The sequence below is a fragment of the Sardina pilchardus genome, chromosome 1 (assembly GCF_963854185.1).
Source record: "Sardina pilchardus chromosome 1, fSarPil1.1, whole genome shotgun sequence".
Classification (NCBI taxonomy): Eukaryota; Metazoa; Chordata; class Actinopteri; order Clupeiformes; family Clupeidae; genus Sardina; species Sardina pilchardus.
In genome coordinates, this window is record NC_084994.1 from 49,456,888 (window position 1) to 49,480,508 (window position 23,621).

General features: G+C 47.6%; 1 protein-coding gene across 1 annotated transcript in view; it reads left to right on the plus strand.

Moving 5' to 3' along the window:
* LOC134094427 (myosin-10) overlaps window positions 1-23,621 on the plus strand; it is a 53,787-nt gene that overhangs the window by 24,572 nt on the left and 5,594 nt on the right. Inside the window, exons 6-33 of the mRNA XM_062547941.1 lie at window positions 522-551; window positions 1,509-1,526; window positions 5,980-6,072; window positions 6,692-6,755; window positions 7,367-7,465; window positions 7,699-7,842; window positions 8,055-8,150; window positions 9,759-9,877; window positions 10,784-10,936; window positions 12,295-12,468; window positions 12,717-12,890; window positions 13,997-14,111; window positions 17,348-17,541; window positions 17,647-17,768; window positions 17,869-17,938; window positions 18,123-18,283; window positions 18,626-18,734; window positions 18,865-18,996; window positions 19,156-19,362; window positions 19,537-19,674; window positions 19,772-19,895; window positions 19,996-20,167; window positions 21,179-21,391; window positions 21,698-21,842; window positions 22,175-22,381; window positions 22,579-22,683; window positions 22,875-23,027; window positions 23,215-23,463. Of these exons, the coding sequence (XP_062403925.1) occupies window positions 522-551; window positions 1,509-1,526; window positions 5,980-6,072; window positions 6,692-6,755; window positions 7,367-7,465; window positions 7,699-7,842; window positions 8,055-8,150; window positions 9,759-9,877; window positions 10,784-10,936; window positions 12,295-12,468; window positions 12,717-12,890; window positions 13,997-14,111; window positions 17,348-17,541; window positions 17,647-17,768; window positions 17,869-17,938; window positions 18,123-18,283; window positions 18,626-18,734; window positions 18,865-18,996; window positions 19,156-19,362; window positions 19,537-19,674; window positions 19,772-19,895; window positions 19,996-20,167; window positions 21,179-21,391; window positions 21,698-21,842; window positions 22,175-22,381; window positions 22,579-22,683; window positions 22,875-23,027; window positions 23,215-23,463 (3,780 nt within the window). The remainder of the gene's footprint in view (window positions 1-521; window positions 552-1,508; window positions 1,527-5,979; window positions 6,073-6,691; window positions 6,756-7,366; window positions 7,466-7,698; window positions 7,843-8,054; window positions 8,151-9,758; window positions 9,878-10,783; window positions 10,937-12,294; window positions 12,469-12,716; window positions 12,891-13,996; window positions 14,112-17,347; window positions 17,542-17,646; window positions 17,769-17,868; window positions 17,939-18,122; window positions 18,284-18,625; window positions 18,735-18,864; window positions 18,997-19,155; window positions 19,363-19,536; window positions 19,675-19,771; window positions 19,896-19,995; window positions 20,168-21,178; window positions 21,392-21,697; window positions 21,843-22,174; window positions 22,382-22,578; window positions 22,684-22,874; window positions 23,028-23,214; window positions 23,464-23,621) is intronic.

The window sequence follows — 23,621 nt, forward strand, 5'->3', positions numbered from 1 at the left end:
CATATCTGTGCGCCCACCCTGCCACTCTCCACTGCTCGCCACAGCGCTACACCAGTGTGTAGTGGAGCAGCTTGGCTGAAGGTGGACCACTGTACAGTAGATCGCCTGGAAAAAAAAAAAAAAAGCTTAAATCCCAACTCGGTAAAGAAGTTGCTTAACAGTCATTAAAGCGGAAGTGCATACTGCAGTGGGCCATGGAACCAGGCGCTTCCCTCTCGGGAGATATAGCCTGAAGTGAAGTCACTTCTGTCCCAGACCTAGTGCACAGCCATTATCATTGGCTGTCAAACAGCTGCAAAGCATGGACCTTAAGCATTAACGGACCCACAGGATGTGCAGAGAAGTGCTTTGACTGTTGGAGACAGGCTGGGAGACGGCGCACATAAGCCGCTGGTTCCATGCAGTAATAAATAATGCTGTTGTTCTGCAGTGTCTCTCTTGAGTGGGCCCTCTGGCTTCCCCACTCACAGTGCTCTGCCGTTCGCCTCTAACACTTACATTTGTTTATTTGCAATAAACAGCCAGAGTCGCCAAAAGCAGTGAAAATACAGGCAAGTGTTTTCTGTCCTTTTTTCATGCTGTTAATCTGTGTACATGCATGCATTACTAACGTCCTAATTCGGAAAAGGGTCAATTTGACTTGTTTGTTTGCGCTGAAAGCCCTTCTGCTCTTAGAGTAGATGTGCGTAGATGCATTCAGCGGGCTTTTTTTTTATATCCCTTCTGTTGTAATGCATTAACAATAATGCATTTAGAGAAAAATGCTTTGCAGATTTCTTATACGGGGAGGCAAATCTGGTCCTGGGTCTTCCCCTATAGAGCTACATTTAAGAATCAAGCAGTTTAGCCATCTGTGCACACAAACAAAGACAAGCAAATATTGGGGGATTGACCTATTTTCAGAAAAAATTGGGGTCGCAATGGTTGGTAGAAAATCAGATTTAACTTTTGCATGCGTTTTGTAAAATACTTTGTAAATGCTAAGATGTATTCTGTATGATTGAATTGCATATATCCAACTCACGATCCCAGTAATTCTTGATTAAAATGTCTGTAAATATAAGGATGTTTTCTCTCTCCCAAGCATGTACTATTTGATGACTTCAAATCCCTGCAGTGGCTCTTACCACAACTTTTTAATCAGCTTAATAATGATTCTACAGTAGATGTCAGTTTTTTCATGTATTTGCCTTGAAAATGTGGATGTGAACTGAATAGAATGTTTGTTATAAAGTATAACAGTGTTGTAATTGTGTACTGTAGCAGTCTGAGAAGGCAATGTTTAAGAATATTTGAGTTTTTAAGTAGAGGTGGGAACACCTGAGGACACTGTACTGTAGCTCCCAGATAGCCACCTGCTGGTCCCATTGAGCTGGAGGCACGTTAGTCTCTCAGTGCTCTCACGTTGCTGTAGCCCCTCTTACCTTGTGTTCATGTATTTGTGTCTCCATGATCATTAACACTTGTTTGTTTCCATGATAACATTTGAAACTGCCCACTGACTACAGAGTGGATCCCTTTTCTATGTGAGTAGCATGTAGACCCTGTTCCTTTACTCACACACCTCACTGCACAACATGGGTGCCAGACCATTAGGGGGCAAAAGTGTAAAAGTCGTGTGTACTGTATGTCCTTCTGATGTTGGTGGGGATCCATGGGAACCGCTTTCTTCCATTTCTTTCTGGCATTTGATCTAACTCACCCCTCAGTCCTACACTTGTGATTTATTGCGCTGCTTCTTTTAAATAGACACTGTTGCATGAGTAGGAATGTTTTAATATTTAAGTGTTGAGTGTTTTGTGTCCGTTCCCAGAACATCTGTCCCATCCCCCGTAGTCCAGTGTTGCCTGTGTTGTCCGTGCGCGTATAGCAGCGAAGCGTGCAGATCGTTCCGCTTTCAACTGTAGCACTGGCGTGAAAGCTCCCCGCTGCTTGAACTTGAACTCTTCTGAAGAGCCACATTCCACGGCGATGGCCCGCAGTTCTCCAGCTCTCAGTGGCCTGATGTGCAGATGGAGACTCTCGTGTCCACCCCTCGTTTCCTCGCGTCCAGCTTGGCCGGGGGTGATGTCACAGGAGATCAGCTCGGTCCCGTTAGAGGCGGCGGCCCGCCAGACAAGCGCGCTTTATTAAGAGTCTGTCCGAGTAACCGCAGCCGGACTGAGAAGGGAACAGAGAGAGCCAAGAGGAGAGGAAGGAGCCAAAACCCCCACATGCAGCTCCAGTTCAGTCTGCGTTCCCATTCACATATATTCACGAGGATATAATGTCCCCTGGTCATGAGCATAATGTGTCTCGTCCAGATGTTGCGGTGTTTCTGGCTGCGTCAAATGTATCTATGATATGCCTTTTGTTAAACCGCGATATTGACCAACTGCTCTGGTTACTTTAAACGTAGAAGACAAAGCCCTGGCCCTGAGGGTCCGTTAGGAGACCCAAGTTGACGTGTGGGTGGATACGATCAAATAGAGAACAGCCCGAGTCGCAGAACGGCACCGGCTTGAATTGCAAGTGATCACAGATGAGATATTCAAATGGTTCAGGTTGGGAATAATGTCTGGATTTACTGGGAGTATGCGAGCCTTATGAAGCTCTCCTAAACAGAACTTTCCAGACTTCTAGCATGAGCAATTCACTTCATTTGGAATGAAGTGTTCAACCTTTGGTCAGTTCCTCCAATGAAATGCAGCACAGTAAGTTTTATGACGTTTGCTTTCTGTGAGGCCCCTTGCTGTGCTGTCATCATGGTCTGAGCTGGCCATAAAGTGATGAGAGATGATTTTATGTGTGCGTAAAGATCTCCGGCGCAGTCTGCAGCCAGTCGGTCCTGCTCTGCTAGACCACATAAGCCAGAACAGCCAAAGCTGCTTAGTCCACCGGTCTCAACCCACTGCTGTGCGGCCGGTACCCCCACATCTGGAGTTGAGGGTTCCACTTTATCAGTCTTCTGTCTTGGACACACATGTGGGCCATAGAGGTTCTACAGATTTACCGTCTCTGTGAGCTGAGCTCTGCTCAGTTACCTGTGGGACGACCAGCATCCCTTTTCTCTTGTTTTGGTAGAGATATTGACAGAAAGGTCGATGTGAATTTGTAGATATTGATTCTAACGGGAAATCGTTAAGGTGACGTTGCTCTGTGCTGTGGTCACTGTTGTTCTACTCAAGCTCAAAGTCTAATTTGGACCGTCTGTTGTTTGTGATTTACGGACAACTTGAAGGAGAGGAGGAAACTGCTTCCCTAGTGCGCGGTTTTAAACAGCTCGGCCCCTTTTCTTGCCGAATTAGCTGTGAATTAGCCTGCTGATTTGGAGGAGATGCCTGGGCATCGCCATGGCAGCACAGACCGCGGCGGCATCTGGGTCAGGCCCCTAATGCCTGTCAATTGGACCCCCGCTGCTGTTTGTGGTCGGACTCCATTTTTACCCGATTTATACCCCCACCCTGCCCCGAGGTTTTGCCGTTTGATTGAGCGCTGAGTTCAGTGCTAGCAGCCTACACAATTACAGTGTTTGTATCTGCAGTAGTATGTACACAGAGAGAAAAAAAACTTTCTGAGATTGGTTGCTTTGTGAGTGACAGACAAAATCTCAATGGAAATGTTGTGAAATTATGTTTACTACATACAAAGCTGGTGTACCCATAACACCGTTTTGTATCCATTTTCAGTGCTTAATTAAGTCTCTGTAGAACTGTCAAGCAATTGATGTAATTTTCCATGAAGTTAATTTCCTAGGCCTGAATAAGTACTCTGAGTGTAAATGAAGCCCTTGAACGCTCTGACTTTGGTGGGGCGACTTTTTATTCAATTTCGGAGTTGATTTTCTAGCTGTCTTGTTTAATTTCCTCCACAGTCAGATTCTACAAGACGAGCCAGTGCCATTCAGGCCTAAGGAGAAGATTATTATTATATGCCTCAAGGGTTCGCAATTAGGGGGATTATCAAAACCAAAGCCACAAATCTCCCGGAGCTCATCCGTAAACCTATCGAAGATTTGTGTTTTTGCCCAGCGTAATGGGCAAGTCGTTAATACATCAACAGCACCCCAAAGCCAAAGGGAAAATCTGCCTCACAGGCTTCCTCTCCCTCCTGTGTGACGGCCTCTTGGGCCTCCACTGCTGTGGCTGGACGGCAGAACGGTAACGTTACACCACCTGTCCAGATTTCTTCTCAGGTGGCCTGGAGCCCTAGTCCCTCTCTGAGGTGTGAGTGAATAAGCAGGTCTGTATCCCCTCAGGGGGAGTTGTGAGGATTGACACTCTCTAGATTGACCTGGCCAATATGAAGCTTCCTGCAATGGATTTGACGTGTCTCTGGCTGGTGGAATCCAGGCAATGAGTGTTAACACACACTAAAAAAAACGATTACTGGCAATGAGGTGCGTGACACAGATAAAATGATAACAGCAGTAAACCGATAATGAATATTGGTTTATTCCGTTTACATGAGCGATAATGATCAGTTTTTTAGTGTGTGTGTAAACACACTCTATGGCGTTTTGGAAGTCACGCTGAAAGTAGATCTGAGTAATGAGCCAGACTGACAGCAGTTGATAGCTGATAAGAATGTGGGTCACCCCCCCATCTCTGGTCATTATCAAGTTATTTTCAAGTTCTCATTTGGGTTTACCATATGTGCCATATTTCTTTACTTGTCACAGACCTGTAATAAGGAGATCCTACGGTGAACACATGGTTTCTTGAGCTACTTGCCACAGAGACCTCGTTTATTGGTAAAAGACGGCTCCGCTCCCTCTTTGAGGTGAGGCCTCGGCTCCAGATGGCCCTGTGTGCTGGCCTGAATATGATTTGATGAAGTGAGCCATGTGCCACGCAGCGGAAATGTCTGTTGTCGTTTTTAGAGCAACAGAGGTCTCACACAAGCACGGGTCTCCAGAGGTGTGCAGTGATACTGTGTGAACAGGCCGTAGAGGACGAGTCCATGCCAGCTCTGGCGTCACGTTTGCTCCGGTTATAAGCGTGACCCTGCCATGAGTGTGGCTCTCAGAGAAGTGCACACCTAAGAAAGCATCCAATGCCTAAACTGCGTCAGACACATTGAAATGTACAGAGATGTGGTATAGGGGTGTGGCGTGCATACAGATAATTGAATGCCGTTTGGTTATTATTCGGTTATTTGTGTTACCAACACTGCTATTTTGTTGGTGCATTATCAAGCGCATAATGTGGATAGTCAGTCTTTCTGGCATGGTATCCCTGGCAATGAATCGCCGAATAGGGATATTGATATTCGTGTAGTGTATCCCGAACCAGTTATTCCACAATCTGTGCACTGCACACCCCTAATGGAATTCTGCAAGTCTGCTGTGTGGGTTATGCAGTGGCTGTGTAATTCAGTGCTTGCTTTTTAAAGCATTGGAAGAGTGTTGTGTTAGGATCTGAAGGCCACTAGGCTTAAAGACAAGCACCTTGGAAGAGTCACTACTTCAAGGATAAGTGTTTCATAAATACTTTAAGAATAAGTGCCTCAGTCTTCTCTCGCTTCTTTCATGCCTCTTCATTGCTCTCCTGCCCATTCACTTCTTGCTCAGTTTCACCCTCTGGTATGAACATGGGAAGATCACAAGCTATAGGATATGCACCATTGAATTAGATGGGGTCCATTAAGTAACATGTGGGCACAAATCTAGTCTAGTCTCTCTTGTGCATGTGTGCTCCAGACTTATTTTGCAGCAACGTCTTTTGCTCTCCTCTCATATTTCCTCTTTAGCCTTTCTCTCTCATTCCTTCTGTACTGATAGCTCTCTCCCTGTGTCTCCCCTTAGCTTCCCTCGCTAGTGGGCTACCTTAATAGGTCACGACCTCTCTGTGGCAGCTGTATGGGGCTGAGCATGACTCTGGGTGTAGGCTAATGGAGGGTGGTGTTGATGTATGATATTGAATGTTGTTGAAAGTGATGATGTGTGGAGTTAGGTGCAGCAGCGGGGCCTTGCGCTAAAGTCTCTGTCCCTGTCCGCAGGGCGAGCTGGAGCGGCAGCTCTTACAGGCCAACCCCATCCTGGAGTCCTTCGGCAACGCCAAGACAGTCAAGAATGATAACTCGTCACGCTTCGTAAGTCAAGTGATATTGTACAGTTTGAAATTGGCAGTGCCATTTTGTATGTATTTTTTCCACACATTTCTCACATAGGTGCAGCACCAACACACTTATGTAGCACAGCGTCCTTGTTCAGATAGTTGAGCTGGTGCACAATAGACCAACAGCTCTGTGTCTGCCTTCTAAATAGCCTCCAGCTCATGCAGCCTTTAGTTTAGCTGGCACATATCAGAGCACATATCAGAGCCGTCAGGGCGCTTTGGGGATCACACGTCAGATTGGAGTCTGAGGAATTTGATTATCCCGGTCCTCCCGCAGATAGTCATTGCAGGGGCTTCCCACATGAATGCGAGCGTCTGCTAATCATTAATGGCCACTCCGGGTCTGGATCCAGTTTAGTCCAGAGCGGCTCCGCTCGGCGGCTCTCCGCTGCGCGCGGTGATGAACCAGGCTCAGGCTAATTGCCCAGAGTGATGGAAAACAGTGGCGCCCCACTTCAGAGGGACACAGAAGGCCAGGCGTGTTGGTGTTGGAGCTAGAGAGGAGTGATGTAAGAAGGCAAACACAAGGAGAGGACCGGGAATCTTGACTCATGCAGCAAATTAATGTGACCAACGTTTGGTTTCTCCCGCAGGGAAAGTTCATCCGGATCAACTTTGATGTCACTGGATACATCGTTGGGGCCAATATTGAGACTTGTATCCTTTTATAGTGTGGTATGCTCTGATGTAGAGAATGATGACGAACGATGTAAACCATATTGCCTAATGTTTACCTTAAGTAGTTTATTGGTTTGACTGGTGGTCAATGGTTTTAATTTACCTTCTCTCACATTCGGTGGTGTTATTTCAGGTTGAGATGGACGTATGGCTTCTCGGTGCTAGTTCTGGGCCAGTGTATTACATTATACATTCACATTCCTGCCCATAATGTGGTCCATGCGTTTGATCAGCGTGAGGCTCAGAGAATGATTCCAGACAGTCGAGAGACGTGAGAAGCCACAAGCAGAACTCCAGCTCAGCAATAAACCCAAAGATGTATTGATAAACCGTAACACCTCTTTTCCATCACCGCTGCCCACAAACTTTTCCAGGCCTGATAGAGTTCAGGCGTGGTGCCTGAGTTCAGGCTTGAGCTTGGCCATGTACGATGTCAAGAAAGGCTATTCTCTATATTGTCTTTGAATGTATTTGATCATTTCAGCCACAGATAATTTCCTGTCTATCAGCCCTGCGTATCGCTTTCAGCCCTCAGAGGTTCGTAAAGCTTTCTCTCCTTCTCTGAAGAGTTCCTTGACCGTGCCGCTCAGACCTTCTGGAAAAATCCAGAGCCATCCGGCAAGCCAAAGACGAGCGCACCTTCCACATCTTCTACCAGCTGCTGTCCGGCGCGGGAGAGCACCTCAAATGTGAGTCCCAGTCCTGCGGTGGCGAGCGCCCGGCCGCCAGCCCGGCCCCTCCGTCTGCCTCATGTCCACTGACGGGAATACGGCCGTAGATCTCATTACTGGACAGTTAGGGGTGAAAGTTCTGAGTTACGAGTTAGTGGACCGTAGCTTGTTGTGGTGTGCTGGTCTGTTTTTTATTGCTAGGTGGTGATCTGTAGATGAATGTCTGATGAATGTGTCTGTGCTCTTGCCAGCTGACCTGCTCCTGGACGGCTTCAACAGCTACCGGTTCCTCTGCAACGGCAACGTTACGATTCCCGGCCAGCAGGACAAGGACAACTTCCAGGAGACCATGGAGGCCATGCGCATCATGAGTTTTAATCACGAGGAGATCGTGGGTAAGGCCGAACACACGCACACGCACACACACACACACACACACACACACACACACACAGAGCCATGCAGAAATGCAACATACGAACTGTATGAACAAATGTTATATTTTTTTCTTTCACACACATCCATGAGCAATGCACGTTCCACTATTTAATATACTGTATATTAATCAATCATTGTATTGTATTGATCTCTTTTCCTGTATGTGTAGCCATGCTGAAGGTCGTGTCCTCCGTGCTGCAGTTTGGCAACATCACCTTCAAGAAGGAGAGAAACACAGACCAGGCGTCCATGCCTGAGAACACAGGTACGCTGCCATACACACCATGGCTCACTTAACACTCCGCCTCCGACAATAAAGTCGGGCCGGTATCCGCTTCGGAACGTTCTCAAATTCCATGAGACTCGAGAGACGTCCAGTTTCTCCTTGAGTTATGGAGCTCATTTCGCGTTGTCTACGCTCATAAACATCTCAGGGTTGTGGACGGCGTTGTGTTGAGCTGCATACCACCGGGGTGACGTTCAGGAAGGCCCCGTCGAATCAGGATGATGGAGAACCCCGTCCCGTCTCTAGGACGCAGCCACTCCTGGCCTCCGCAGCACCTTCCTCTGGCGCCATCCACCGCTGGGCCAAACCCAGCCGTGAAAACAGACCACAGGGTGGAAGCGCTTGAAAAGACATCGAGACCCTTCAAAAGGCCGCTCCCAGCCCAGTCAAGTGATCAGCAGTTGGTTTGGTCAGACAAATTAGCCCCCGAAAAGATTTCCTGAAGGTGCTTGGCGTTGCCTTCGATTTGTTATTGCCATCCAGTTTTGATTTCCAGAATAAATGTATTTAGGGATGAAACCAGAGAGAGTCTGGATGACGTGTCCCTTTCTAATTGCTGCATTGTGAGGGAGACACTGATGCATCTGAATTGACAGCAGGAGCTCAAATGACCCAGACTGGGCAGGGCTCAGAGTGCACCTCTGGAGAGTATCGCCCTATTAATAGTGACCGACAGTGAATTTGATCAGCGCTGAGGTACCAGAGTATCCCTGACGCCGAATACCGGCGCGTCAGCTCTGTGTGATGCGGGACGTGAGACACAGTGCAGCTCCAGTGAGGAGAGAGAGAGAGTCGGCCAGCATGTCCCGGGCCTGACCTGCACCGTCGCCACCGCTCGCTCGCTCGCTGGCTCACTCGGCTCCAGATGTTCCCTCACAGGCCCCTCCCATACGGTGGGCCGTTGGTGACGCGGTGAGTCGGCGCTCTCCTCGGTGCCTGTGATGACAGGCAGGACATCTCGCTGGCTCCCTCTCAGCGCGGGGGGGGGGATGGAGAGAAATCTCCCTTAAATCAGCCGCGCTGCCCCTCTGGGTGCCATAAACAGCAAGCGCTTAGCCGCCTTCCCCTCGCATTCCGCACGGCTTACTCAGCCGACAGGAGGAATTACTCCGGCTCACGCCGCCGTTAAGGCTGGGGTCTGGGCGATATCGTCCGTGGGGGAGAGAGAGGCTGAGGCTGTGTGGAGGTGGAGGAGTGTAGGCAAGGTGCCAGGAGGATGTCTGGTGGTCTCTCTGTCTCGAGTGGGCCTCGCTCTGGAAACTTCCGAACTTCCGCTAGGGTCTGCCTGCACCAGGGCGGATACTCAAGTGGTTTTGGAAAAGTAAGAGAGGTATTTGAAAGGTTTCCTCTCCACTTCCAAAGTCCAAAGTAATCATGGTTTAAAAAATATGCTTCCCCCGTTCATGTATTTTGTCTTGTTAAGATATCCAGGCTGAAGTTAATATTGACAGCATGAAGTTGTAATTGCCTTCACTAAGTAAACTCAAGTCATGCCTTTACTAAGTCAACTCAAGTCAAGATGAATGAGACGCTACCGGAATCCGTGTGTGAGCCCTAAAACCTTCTGCTTTCCCTCTTCCCCGTCAGCTGCTCAGAAGCTCTGTCACCTGCTGGGGCTGAATGTGATGGAGTTCACCCGTGCCATCCTGTCCCCCAGGATTAAGGTGGGCAGGGACTACGTCCAGAAGGCTCAGACGAAAGAACAGGTACGCTCGCCCCTCACTACAGTCTGGCGCTCACCAGCGCCCTGCTGATGCAACAGCATCACCTGCACCTCAGGTCTCTTGCCTGCAGTGTGCTATCTTAGTCTCTGTCAGTCTGTCGACTGAGTACACTTGGTCACACCTCACAACATCCATCTCTCTCTCTCCGCCACTCATCCCTGGTCCTCTATGTCCTTCATGTCCATTATGGGATGCCACATTTGGTCTCATCTTTTCTCCCTCATTTCTGCAGTCAAACCTAAAAACAGAAGAGTGGAAACAGAGCACATTTTTCAGTGTATTTATGTTTCTTTCTGTCTGTCTTGTACCACTCAACACTTGTTACTGTTCATGTCAGATGTGAACCCCTCTACTGTATATGTATTTTGAGTCAACTGCTCGTTACAGTTCATCTACATCAGATGTGAACCCCTCTATACTGTATGTATTTTGAGACTTGAGTTTCCCCGCAAGTTGTAGACATCCCGGTGACCCTAATCAGAGTTCACAAGCGACTGGAGCATAATGAGGCGGAACTGACCCAGTCCTCATGGCTCTCGCTGCTCCAGGCCCGTCTGTCATGTGCCCTCCCCCCCCTCTCCTTCACACATACGTAGCATACGAGCCCCCGTCACACTTCTTGTGTTCTCTTCCTGTCAGTGATGGCCTTCAGATTTACTCCAGAAGTGCCCCATTCTCATTGGTCCTGTTCTCGGTGGCTTGATACTCATCATGAGTCAGGATGAGAGTCTGTCTGTTTTTTTCCTTGTCCTCTATCCACTCGGATCATCATGAGATCAGCCCTCACCTGCTTTCTGTCAAATCTGTTAATAAATTACTCTGTGTGTGTGTGTGTGTGTGTGTGTGTGTGTGTGTGTGTGTGTGTGTGTGTGTGTGTGTGTTACACAGGCGGATTTTGCAGTGGAGGCCCTGGCCAAGGCCACGTACGAGCGTCTGTTCCGCTGGCTCGTTCACCGCATCAACAAAGCTCTGGACAGGACCAAGCGGCAGGGCGCCTCCTTCATCGGCATCCTGGACATCGCCGGCTTCGAGATATTTCAGGTGGGACGTTTCAGATGAAGACAATAGCATGTCATTTGTCATTCCGTTCCCGGCGCCAAGTGCTTTTGAAGCTCTCGTGAGTGCAGTATTGATTTTGGATCTCGGATGTTTAGACAAATGGATTCAGGTTTTGCTTGGTCTGATTGAGCCCGAGACGGTTGGCACCGAAAGATGGCATGCATTTCAGGATTGTGGTCTCGTTTGAGTTCTCTAATCAGATCAGAGCAGATCTGTCAGGTTCGTGTGCTAATACTGAACTGAGATCAGATCTGCTTTATGAGACTTATGGATCTCCCCTCTTTGCAAGTTTGCTTTGTTTTGATGTCCTCAGATGTACCTCATTATTATGCACTCAACTGATCCAGACTCCCGTCTTGCTCCTCTGATTGGGCATCTAATGATAAAGTGCTCCAATGGGGAGAACCGTTTCCATCTCTTGGTCTGCAGACCCCACAGTAGGACAGATGTTTCTCCCAGACCCCCCCAGTCGCCTGCAGGGCTAACTCCAGCCTGCTGCGGTTGTTTACGTTATCGGAGCCAAAAGAACAAAAAAGCAAACCAAAGTGGCAGGAATCAAGTAATGAAAACAAATTAGACATAATCAGCATCAGTCATACTGTACGTGAAGGGAAATTGCCTCTGACTTGAGAAAATGTTGAGGAACTACAGTTGTAAACATCTGTTCATAGTGTAGTGCTTTTACAGGATTCTGTTTCATGCACTTTTTTATCTTTGATAAGGAACCTTCAGGAAATTGCTAGGAGATTACTGCAAATATTTAAATATATAAAAAAAGGTTTTTGTTTGTTTTAATTTGATGAATGTGTGCTTTGGGGGGGTGTGCGAGCATATCGGGTAGTCTAGGAACAGTTTCAATAGGTTCAGTTGGAACGGATCTGCAGTTCAGTTCTGATGCAGGATATTCTGGAGATGATAATTCACTTACTTACACAATTATTTAAGACCAGTCACAGAGGGAGTGCTGTTGCCAGGGCAAAAATAGAACTAACAAGGCAAGGTGCTCAGTGGAGTCATCTAAAGAGAGGAAAAACACTCCATGGCGCTGGTTATAAATGGTCTTATTTAAAACCTGGCTATGCTAACACATTGCCTTAGCAGACCCATGTTTTAATAAAGTTTTTTTTTAGTGCCATTTTAGGGCGATTTTCTTTCTTTTTCCTGCTGTTCCAGTGAGGAAAATGACATTATGCCGACACAATTATACTGAGTAACTGCATTATTAGAGTACCAGCTGCAGATGATCTTACTGGACGCTCAATCCTTTGGTTCATTACCGTGTGGCCATCCAAGTCTCACCCTGTCTGTCTGTCTTTTCACTTGGGTCTCCCCTTTTACAGCTCAACTCATTTGAGCAGCTCTGCATTAACTACACCAACGAGAAGCTGCAGCAGCTCTTCAACCACACCATGTTCATCCTGGAGCAGGAGGAGTACCAGAGGGAGGGCATCGAGTGGAACTTCATCGACTTCGGCCTGGACCTGCAGCCCTGCATTGACCTCATTGAAAGGCCTGTAAGTGACAATGATTTTGTTCAAGTTTGAGAAAGGAAGTCATTAACAGCAAGTCTCTTAGAATCGAACCTCAAAACTTTGCATTGCTACGAAAGGTCGGATGAATTGATCATTGGGAAGCGCAAATGAATTGTCTTAATACTAAGAAAGAGAACCAATACTAATCTTGGTTCTCTTTGCCGTTGGCTTAATTGGTCTAATACAGTCCCATCCCTTTACATTGACATGTACGCTCCACTGTTCTGCAGGCCAATCCTCCAGGTGTACTGGCTCTGCTGGATGAGGAGTGCTGGTTCCCCAAAGCCACGGACAAGACGTTTGTGGACAAGCTGATCCAGGAGCAGGGAACGCACACCAAGTTCCAGAAGCCCAAGCAGCTGAAGGACAAGGCCGACTTCTGCATCATCCACTACGCCGGCCGGGTACGCTCTCCGCAGACCTCTCCTCACTGCACTCAGACCCATCTGTCATGTTTAGGGAGACGGTGGAGAGACATAGCTGGAATAGTATCTATCTTGGAGAAGGTTCCAGAAGGTTCTCCTGCTATGACCCCCTCAGTATCTCCTGAAAGAGCGGCTCTCAGGCCACGTGTGATGCAAATGCTTCGGAATGCCTGCACAGCCATGAAACCATTCTATTAGTGTATTCCAAGCCCTCTTCTCCTGAGAGCAACTCAACAGGTGGTCTGAAGATACAGTAGATTGCATGTAGTGTATCGAGTTCCACATAAGTTCCACTACAGTTTAGCTCTCTCCAGCTTTAGTTTGCTGATGAATTCCATGTCAGATCTTCGGAAAGAACATTTTGAATGTTGTCCTGTTTTGGGCCATCTGAGAGTCCCCTTGCGCAACAGCAGAAATCTAGCTGTTGATCGTGGTCACCAGGGCTCACATCTGGTCCTGATCAGCATCTCACTATAGTAACGAGATATTACATTAAAGAGGGCTTTTGAATTCCAGCCATTGGGAGGTCTTGTATGGGTGAGGACAGAGCGGGCCATGTCGGCCGGTTTATTTTCGAGTTTGGACGCGCTCTCAGCCCACGCCCAGTTTGGCTGTCTCTGGACCTCCCACTGAGAGATGTTTGGATACATGATGAAGTGGAGAGGAAATGTAATGTGGCCAGCACAATATTACAGCTTTTTTTATAAACTTGTCATGTTGGGTTTTTTTTCTGTTTTTCTAGAATTGTTTTCACAATTGTTTTCATCACATTTGGACACAAGCTCATTGTCCCCACCTAGTCTTGCTGTTCTGTGGACCTCCTCCCGCTTATCCGTTTCAATAGATGATACAGGAAATGTACTGTGAATAACAAGATTGTTTTTAAACGCATAGTTATGTTAGTTGACATAGTTCTTTCCAAATATCCTTTTTATGAGTCACAAATTTGACATCACCAACCAGCCTTTTTCTTTGGGCAGATGCTTGCAGATGTTTTTATTTATCAAATGATTTCCCATATTTTATGATTATGACTCGCCTCTGTATGTGTTTCACATGAGCTGTGTCCATCTCGCGTGTCTCAGGTGGACTACAAGGCTGACGAGTGGCTGATGAAGAACATGGACCCGCTGAACGACAACGTGGCCACGCTGCTGCACCAGTCCACCGACAAATTTGTGGCCGAGCTGTGGAAGGACGGTAAGACGGCCCTGACGGAGCTCCATAGCCCGAGCCCCACCCGTACACTCACGGGCATGAGGACCACTAAGTGGCCGCCGCCTCCCTCCGTTAGGAAGAAAGAGGCTGTTGTCTGCCCTCGTGCTCTGTCTGTCTGTCTGTCTGTCTGTGTGCTCCGTCTGCCTTGTCAGATGTATCACTAGGTCAATGTCTGCTCTTCTCAATGGCTGAATTGACTGAGTCTTTCCCCCTCAGAGACAAGAATTATTAGGAATAATAAAAGTCGCCTTCCTGCTTCTGTGAACTCCAGCTCTGTATTCTTAGCAGTTAACTGGCTGGAAGATGGTAATTCTGTTCAGTTTATATGAATTGTGGAAATGGTGAATTAAAGAAGCAGATGGCCAAGAGACACAGAGCTGAGACTTCTCTATTGAGAGCAAGTTACAGGAGCAGAAAACTGTAGCACTTTACGAAACCCAAATGTATTCTCTGCTGGGGCTTGAAAAGGTCAGTTAATAAAGTATTAATATTGTTATAAAGTTTTGCTGCAATGTCAGCTAGATAACATGTAGTTGACTGTGCTATGCTGCTACTGTATGTACTGTCTGTGTATGTCTTATCTATCTATATTGATATTTTTTCATGATGTCCTTTTTTTTTATTTCATTTTTTTCCCTGCCCCCTCAACCATAGAGATTCAGAATATACAAAGAGCGTCATTCTATGACGTCTCTAGCCTTCCTGAGGCTCCAGGTGAATGTGGACTCTGCTGTAGGTGTCTGCTTACCAGCGCATTGTGTCCCCTCAGACGCCCCCTCTGCTTGTAGGCCCGCATGTCCCGTGTCCCGCTCCGTCCAGCGTAGAGAGCTGAGGCCTGCACCCTTCAGCCATCCTCCTCTGGGTGGGAAAAAGGGGAAAAGAAACATTCTTCTTGTTGTTTTCTCTGAGAGAAGCAAAATCCACTCAGTCATCAAGAGCTGCTCCTGAAACATAACAAATCAGTGTGGTTTGGTGTTTTGTGTAGATAAGTACAAGTTGCAGTAGCCAAAACAAACAAAACATCAAAGCATCAGCCGTTCACAACTCAGACATGAACTTGCCCTGTTGATGTCTGAGGACATCTGACTGCTCCCGCCTCGACCACTCTCACTCTTTGAGGTGGCCTCCTGATGTAGGGCTGCCCTGTCTGTGCGCACATGTAAGCACACAGCTGCCTGTTTACACTAAAATGTCAGACGGCGTTCTGCGCCGGCAGCAGAAGAGAGAACACTTAGAGTGAGGGGAGGAAGAATTCCATAGTGTCTCGCGCTCGGGGCGCAACAATAAGCGGCTTGTTCCGCCGGAATCCAAATGACCCCCAGACCCTTCAGTCCGCACCAGTCCACCAAAAGCATCTCCTCGGGGGCAAGGGAGGTCAGGCAGTGAACCGCTAAACCAACTCTTTTATCTGGTTTTACTCAGCAGAGGTGAACACTAGGTACACCAGATCGACAATCCTGGAGAGGTTTAACTTGATGCAATGATCTATGTATAGCAATAATGTACTGACAGTAGGGTCCTTATATATTTTCATATTTTGTTCGCTAATTACCTAGTACCTACTAGTTTGCTAGTTCTTTTTTCATCAAAAGATATACATAGCCACACTGGCAACTCCAAACCGTGACAGGCAGGCAGTTAATTTCCAGTGAACTTGACCTATTCATTGGAGAGAGACGTGGAAGACGACTGTTCCAAATGCCTGCTCCCTAAATTTGGAATTAGTTCAAATTTGGTTTAGTTCACTGGGACTTGCCCGTCTAGATCATCATTGCAATCCACGTTATGAATGCAGTCTCAAGTCTTTGCAGTCTGGAGTTAATTCTCAATCCTAATTTTGTCCAGTGACGCACAGAGACACAATTTAATATGTGAAAATAAATATATATGGATTTTTTATGTTCTCTCTAGACCACCCTTTCTTCTATAAAGGGCTAAACGGGATAGAACGTTTATCCAGAAATTGCTTAATGAAATTTATTTCCCATGTTAGCCCCTCTTAAATGTCATACCCTTGCCCTTGCCCTAGTATAGTCAAACACACACTGATTAACTCACAGTTTGACTGAATACTTGACATCTTGTAGCATTCAGCCAATGTCTGTCTGTTAAATCCATCCAGTGACATGCTCACTCTTCCATCTGTCAAATCACTTTAAAATAAATATAAACACAGTAAGCCAGCTGTGACCAAAACTACGGAAAACTGCTTTGCTCTCTGTAGATCATATAATTTCCTGGGATTCTTTTGTACAGTGGTACAATTCTATCTATGTACATGGTTCTCAGGAAGATCTTCTGTAGTCCAATAAGGCCTTTATGTTTTGAGGCGGAATTGAATTGGAGCAGCAGTAATAATATGATAATGAACAATGACAGATTAAATCAGATTCATATGGCAAGATTTGCTGAAAGGAAAAATAAACAAAGAGTGTGTCAAGAATCAAGAATCAGATCAGTGCAAATCAATGGTAGTGTCAATAGCCGGTGATTGATATTTTAATAAGTTTTATTGGCCTGTGAAGAATCTTGTAAATTAAGATGGAATTGCTGCAGATTGGTATTGCATCTGTGAATCAAAATGGGTCACCTCTCAAGTCTATTTCTAATGGTGGATTGAAGTATCACTCAAAAAATCATTGCTTAAATATGCTTTGGCAAGCTTGATGACTGGAGAAGCAGGGTTTCCAGTTCATATTACTCCAAGCTTACCTAGCTTTACGCTTGATTTAAACACATCTAGTCCATGCCCAGGTCGTGTTCCATCCTCAAGCCCCTTCTTGGTCTGTCTGCCATTCCATCCGTGAATGCCCTTAACAACTGTTGCCGGATCACCATGACGCGTTTGCTCATTCTAAAACAGGAATGGGACAGATTTGACAGCAACAGATCCCAGATCATTTGTTAAGGGCAAAATTAGTCATGTCTAGTAGGAATTGCATCCCAGATTCCATCCTCCCATCCAAACCTGGCCCCACTGGCTTCCGTAGCCTGCCACTGTCAAGCACTCTGAGGGAAAACAAAGCCATCAAGTGCAGATCCAGGAATAGATTTTTCCTTATATAGCGTTTAACTTGTTACTATTAGGGCCCATAAGGCACAACTTGCCCTAGATCTGCACTGAAAGGCAATCTCAGCATGAGTGACCTGGTGCCATCATTTCTAACTGCTCCTGTCTCTCCTCTATCCTCCTCTCTTCTCTCGGTATACCGGTGCAGTGGACCGTATTGTGGGTCTGGACCAGGTGGCTGGCATGAACGAGACGGCGTTTGGTGCCACGTATAAGACCAAGAAGGGCATGTTCCGCACCGTGGGCCAGCTCTATAAGGAGTCCCTCACCAAACTGATGGCCACGCTGAGGAACACCAACCCCAACTTTGTCCGATGTATCATTCCCAACCACGAAAAGAGAGTAAGTGCACAGCACACACAATATTTTTTAAAATGATGGATGTTTATGAATTTGATATCATTTATCCAGCTTCTTCCATCTTCCCAAAATCCCACTTGCTGTTAGGCGGGAAAACTTGACCCTCACCTGGTCTTGGATCAGTTGAGGTGCAACGGTGTCTTGGAGGGCATCCGTATTTGCAGACAGGGTTTCCCCAATCGCATCGTCTTCCAGGAGTTCAGACAGAGGTACACACACACACAACACCTTGGGCTTCTAGAGAATAATGATTTGGAGTCGCTGAATTATTCAGAAAAGCGTGACTTTTTCTCTCTCACATGCATACAGGTATGAGATCCTGACACCCAATGCCATTCCCAAGGGCTTCATGGATGGAAAACAGGCTTGTGAGAGAATGGTAAAACATCTTTTCGTTCTTCCTGAACAGAAAAGTACATGCCGTACAGACAGTATTACAATTCGCCATATAAACACAGTTTGTCGAGGTGCATTGATACTGGTATTTGAGGAAGTTCTGTCAAATTCTTTTGGATGATGTCCATTTGTCCACTCCTTCCTCACTTTATTTCACCAATTCATAGATTCGAGCCTTGGAGCTGGACCCTAACCTGTACCGTATCGGTCAGAGCAAGATCTTCTTCAGGACTGGAGTTCTGGCCCACCTGGAGGAGGAGAGGGATTTGAAGATCACCGACATTATCATCTACTTCCAGGCTGTGTGCAGAGGATATATTGCCCGCAGGTGAGTTGTGGCCTTTTTCTCACTAACTGTGATAGCGTTGGTAACGTAAATAACAGCGCATTTCAGGAGACCACATGATTCATCTGTGCTTCATTTAGGTTTGTGTCTAAGGGTCTACGTGCCATCTACCATTTATCTCTAGATCTTAACTATGCAGCATTTTAAATTGGATTTGCCTTCTGAAAGTCCATTATCACTGATTAATCTTTGTAATGAATTAAACTGTCTTAAATTAAATGGATTTGTTTTCTAGTTCAAGTCCGTATCTATTGTACAATAGACGCTTGGAAATGTTTTGTCTGCCAGTTTTACTGACATTTCTATTGGTCCTTTGTCTCCCAGGGCCTTTGCTAAAAAACAACAGCAACTCAGTGCCCTGAAGGTTCTTCAGAGGAACTGTGCCGCATACCTGAAACTGCGCCACTGGCAATGGTGGAGGCTCTTCACCAAGGTGGGCTCATTGTGTGTGTGTGTGTGTGTGTGTGTGTGTGTGCGCGTGTTCGTGTGCGTGTGTGTGCGCGTGTGTGTGTGCATGTGTGAGAGAGAGATAAAGAGTAATCCATGTGCCCTACGTATTGCAGGTGAAGCCCCTGCTGCAGGTCACTAGGCAGGAGGAGGAGATGCAGGCCAAAGACGAGGAGCTGGTCAAGGTGAAGGAGCGCCAGAGCAAAGTGGAGAGCGAGCTGGTGGAGAGCGAGCGGAAGCACCAGCAGGTCAGAGCCGCATCACCGAGCATCATGCAGCATCCCATAATATACTCTACTAGAGAACAGCGTTGTAGCAGATGACACCTGTTGATGTAGCACGTAGTGAAGATCTGAGTCCATGATGATGCCTGATGTGAAAATGTTCTGGTGTGTTTTGCTCCTCAGCTGCTGGAGGAGAAGAACATCTTGGCCGAGCAGCTGCAGGCTGAGACGGAGCTGTTCGCCGAGGCCGAGGAGATCCGCGCCCGCCTCGTTGCCAAGAAGCAGGAGCTGGAGGAGATCCTCCATGACCTGGAGTCGCGGGTGGAGGAGGAGGAGGAGCGCAACCAGGCCCTCACAAACGAGAAGAAGAAGATGCAGTCTCACATCCAGGTCTGGCACAGGGCCGTACTGTTGAACTGTAGACCAGCAGACTGGGTCGGAGAGAGATACAAGAGACTGACGTATGTGTGTGTGCGTCTGTGTGTGTTTGTGTGTGTGTGTGTGTGTGTGTGTGTGTGTGTGTGTGTGTGTGTGTGTGTGTGTGTGTGTGTGTGTGTGTGGTAGGACCTGGAGGAGCAGTTGGATGAGGAGGAAGCGGCCAGGCAGAAGCTGCAGCTGGAGAAGGTGACCGCTGAGGCCAAGATCAAGAAGATGGAGGAGGACATTCTGCAGCTGGAGGACCAGAATTCCAAGTTCCTCAAGGTGAGGTCATCGTCATCGACATTGCAGCGTCTTTTATCTGTTATGTCACTAGACATGTTCCACTTAAAGCTCTTTCTCTCTCCTCGCGTTTGCACAGGAGAAGAAACTGCTGGAGGATCGCGTGAGTGAGATGACCTCCCAGCTGGCTGAGGAAGAGGAGAAGGCCAAGACCCTCGGCAAGGTGAAGAACAAGCAGGAGATGATGATGGTGGACCTGGAAGGTGAGGGAGTCCAGAAGTGTGGCCACGTGAAGATCCTGGAAGAGATGCCAAGATCACAGGAGAGAGGTTTTAAACGAGATGTTCTAACTGTGTTCCACAGAGCGCCTGAAGAAGGAGGAGAAGACGAGGCAGGAGCTGGAGAAGGCCAAGCGGAAACTGGACAGTGAGACCACAGACCTGCAGGACCAGATCGCCGAGCTGCAGGCTCAAATCGAGGAGCTCAAGATCCAGCTGGCCAAGAAGGAGGAGGAGCTGCAGTCCGCGCTGGCCAGGTGAGCCCCTCACCTCATCACAGCACCACCACCACTACACTGCTGACCGGCACCGGCATTGTTTTTTTCAATGATCACCAAAAATACGAATTTAATGAAGCATAGACTTGGAGATATATCTATATATTTTTTTGTAATTGTTTCATTTATCCCAAAAAACATTGGCCAATTTTAATTATTACTAATACAATCGATTGGGAAGAATTAAATCTAATTACAGATGTAAGCCCTCCAGTGGTTTAGAAGCCAGGCGTTGTTTGTGAGCGCTTGTGTGTTGTTTACCTAGAGGACTTAGCCCGGAGGAATGTGGATGGAATGCAGGCAGGCCTCCAGTCAGCCTTCATGAGCAGCAACAACTGGGATCCAATCTCATTATGGTTTTGCAATTGAACTTCATCCGAGAAAACAAACACAATCTCGCATTCTGTTGGTCTCATGGGTGATGTGTGTAATACTGCCACCTAGTGGTCCCACTGGTTCCACCCTTTTTGAATAAGGGCTGCATAGTCTAAGCAAGCAACACGAACGCATGGAGCTACAGTGGGGTGAGACTTGTCATCCATATAGCCTGCACAGACTACGAGAGGGCTCTGCAATACTTATATTGTACTCTGCCATACTAATATAATATGTCTGCAAGTCTTGTCTGATTATGAACTGGCCCAGGGGAAGTGTTCCCTCTAGCTGTGTAAGACTGTGGACCACTGACTGTTTATTTAACTATGCTTGATATTTATTTACTTACCAAAGTCATGTGAGAGAGAGTGATTAAAATATGCTGTAGATGCTTGAATATGAAAGGCAGCCAGGATAAAGATAGTGGGTAATTTGATCTTTTTATTACATAAAAACTAAAAACGCTCGCCTACAGTGAGATGATGCAAGTGAGTAAGTATTATCGTAACATTAGTGTGTCATGGGTGCATATCCTTCACGTGTGCATCAGTATTCCACATTATGGGTTGTGTGTGTGTGTGTGTGTGTGTGTGTGTGTGTGTGTGTGTGATGCAGGAGCGACGAGGAGCTGGCCCATAAGAACAACGCCCTGAAGCAGGTGCGCGAGCTGCAGGCTCAGCTGGCCGAGCTGCAGGAGGACCTGGAGTCCGAGCGCGTGTCCCGCAACAAGGCCGAGAAGCACAAGAGGGACCTGAGCGAGGAGCTGGAGGCCCTCAAGACCGAGCTGGAGGACACGCTGGACACCACCGCCGCCCAGCAGGAGCTCAGGTAGCACACACACACACACACACACACACACACACACACACACACACACACACACACACACACACATACACACACACACACACACACACACGGATGGATGGGCTTTATAGGAACAGATAATCAGACACGCAGGCAGTGTAATTGCAGACAATTATCACGGTTTTCTGCTGGAATTAGGAGCAGTTTGGACTCAGTTCTTAGTTACTTTCTAATTACTTTATAATTATTATTATTTCACTGGTTTCTAAACACGTGCTGTGCGCCGCGTGTATGTAGTGTGTAAAGAGTCCGCGTCTGTCTGCTCAGGACCAAGCGCGAGCAGGAGGTAGCGGAGCTGAAGAAGGCCATCGACGAGGAGGCCAAGAACCACGAGGCCCAGATCCAGGAGATGAGGCAGAGGCACGGCACGGCCCTGGAGGAGCTCTCGGAGCAGCTGGAGCAGGCCAAGCGCGTGAGTGGGCTCTACTGATACAGCCTGCCCTCACACTGACCTGCTAGAACCCCCAGAGACAACTGTATAACCTATAAACTATAACCTCATCCATGTTCTAAAACATCACTACATGATGGCATGGAGGCGATTGGTGTGAGCACGTAGACATCTTCTTAAGTAATGTACTGATTTGTTGTAGGAGCATATTAGCAAGCAAGCAGGAGGGTACATTTAGAATTGAATAACTCCTTTGATATAGAAAGGGTCAGTGTTGTGACCCCCCCATAGCGTCTCCTACCTCTTGAGCACACCCTGCTGATGCGCTCATGGTCTGCTATTCTCCCGCTCAGTTCAAGGCCAACCTGGAGAAGAACAAGCAGACGCTGGAGACTGACAACCGGGAGCTGGCCAGCGAGCTGAAGGGGCTGCAGCAGGTCAAGGGCGAGTCGGAGCACAAGAGGAAGAAGCTGGAGTCGCAGCTGCAGGAGGTCATGGGCCGCGCCACCGAGGGCGAGAGGGTCAAGACCGAGCTGGCCGACCGCTCCCACAAGCTACAGGTCAGTCGCGCGGAGGACGGTCGGGGAACAGGGTGGAGGAATTGGGCCTGGTGGGACTCCGTAGCTGGACCTACACGGACACAGTACAGTAAGAGTGAAGAGGATGGGGAGATTGAGTCATGGGAGTGAGTAAGTGAGTGTACTGTGTCTTTGAGTATTGTTGTTGATGGAGCCATGTATGTTTGTGTGGTTTGCAGGTGGAATTGGACAACGTCTCCGCATTGCTGGAGGATGCCGAGAAGAAGGGAATCAAAATGGCCAAGGATGCTGCCAGCATGGAGAGCCAGCTGCAGGACACCCAGGTGACCTTCAGAGAGATCCACAGCTCTGCTCTAAGGCCTTCAGAGAGATCCACAGCTCTGCTCTAAGGCCTTCAGAGAGATCCACAGCTCTGCTCTAAGGCCCACAGCCATCTCATAAAACTCTTATCTCATATCTCTGTTGTCGAGATGTGTACCATAGCTACAAATATTGTGTTTGTGTGTGTGTGTAGGAGCTGCTCCAGGAGGAGACGCGTCAGAAACTGAATATGAGCAGCCGCATCCGTCAGCTGGAGGAGGAGAAGAACACCCTGCTGGAGCAGCAGGAGGAGGAGGAGGAGGCGCGCAAGAACCTGGAGAAACAGCTGTCCTCTCTGCAGTCCCAGGTACACACACACACACACACACACACACACACACACACACACACATGAACACCCCTCTGAATCCCAAAGAGAGTAGAGTTTGAAGAAGCTCCAGACTGTGTCTGTGATGCACAGTACAGTATGTCTTCACCTTAACGGTATGAGGTGACGCAGGTGACTGACCGGTCGAGTCCCCTTCTCCCCTCAGCTGCTGGAGTCCAAGAAGCGGCTGGACGACGACGTGGGCACCATGGAGTGTCTGGAGGAGGTGAAGCGCAAGCTGCTGAAGGACGTGGAGGGCACCACGCTGCGGCTGGAGGAGAAGGCCATGGCCTTCGACAAGATGGAGAAGACCAAGAACCGGCTGCAGCAGGAGCTGGACGACCTGATGGTGGACCTGGACCACCAGAGGCAGATCGTCTCCAACCTGGAGAAGAAGCAGAAGAAGTTCGACCAGGTAGACTTCACAAGCTTAAGCACTTAGCCATTGGGTCAAGTGCTACACAGCTGATATATATTTCCAGACAGATTTTGTTTACCTAGATGAAGACCAAGAAGTTGAAACTTGTTTGTTGTTACATACATACATATATGACGTAAAGATGGAGTGCCTTA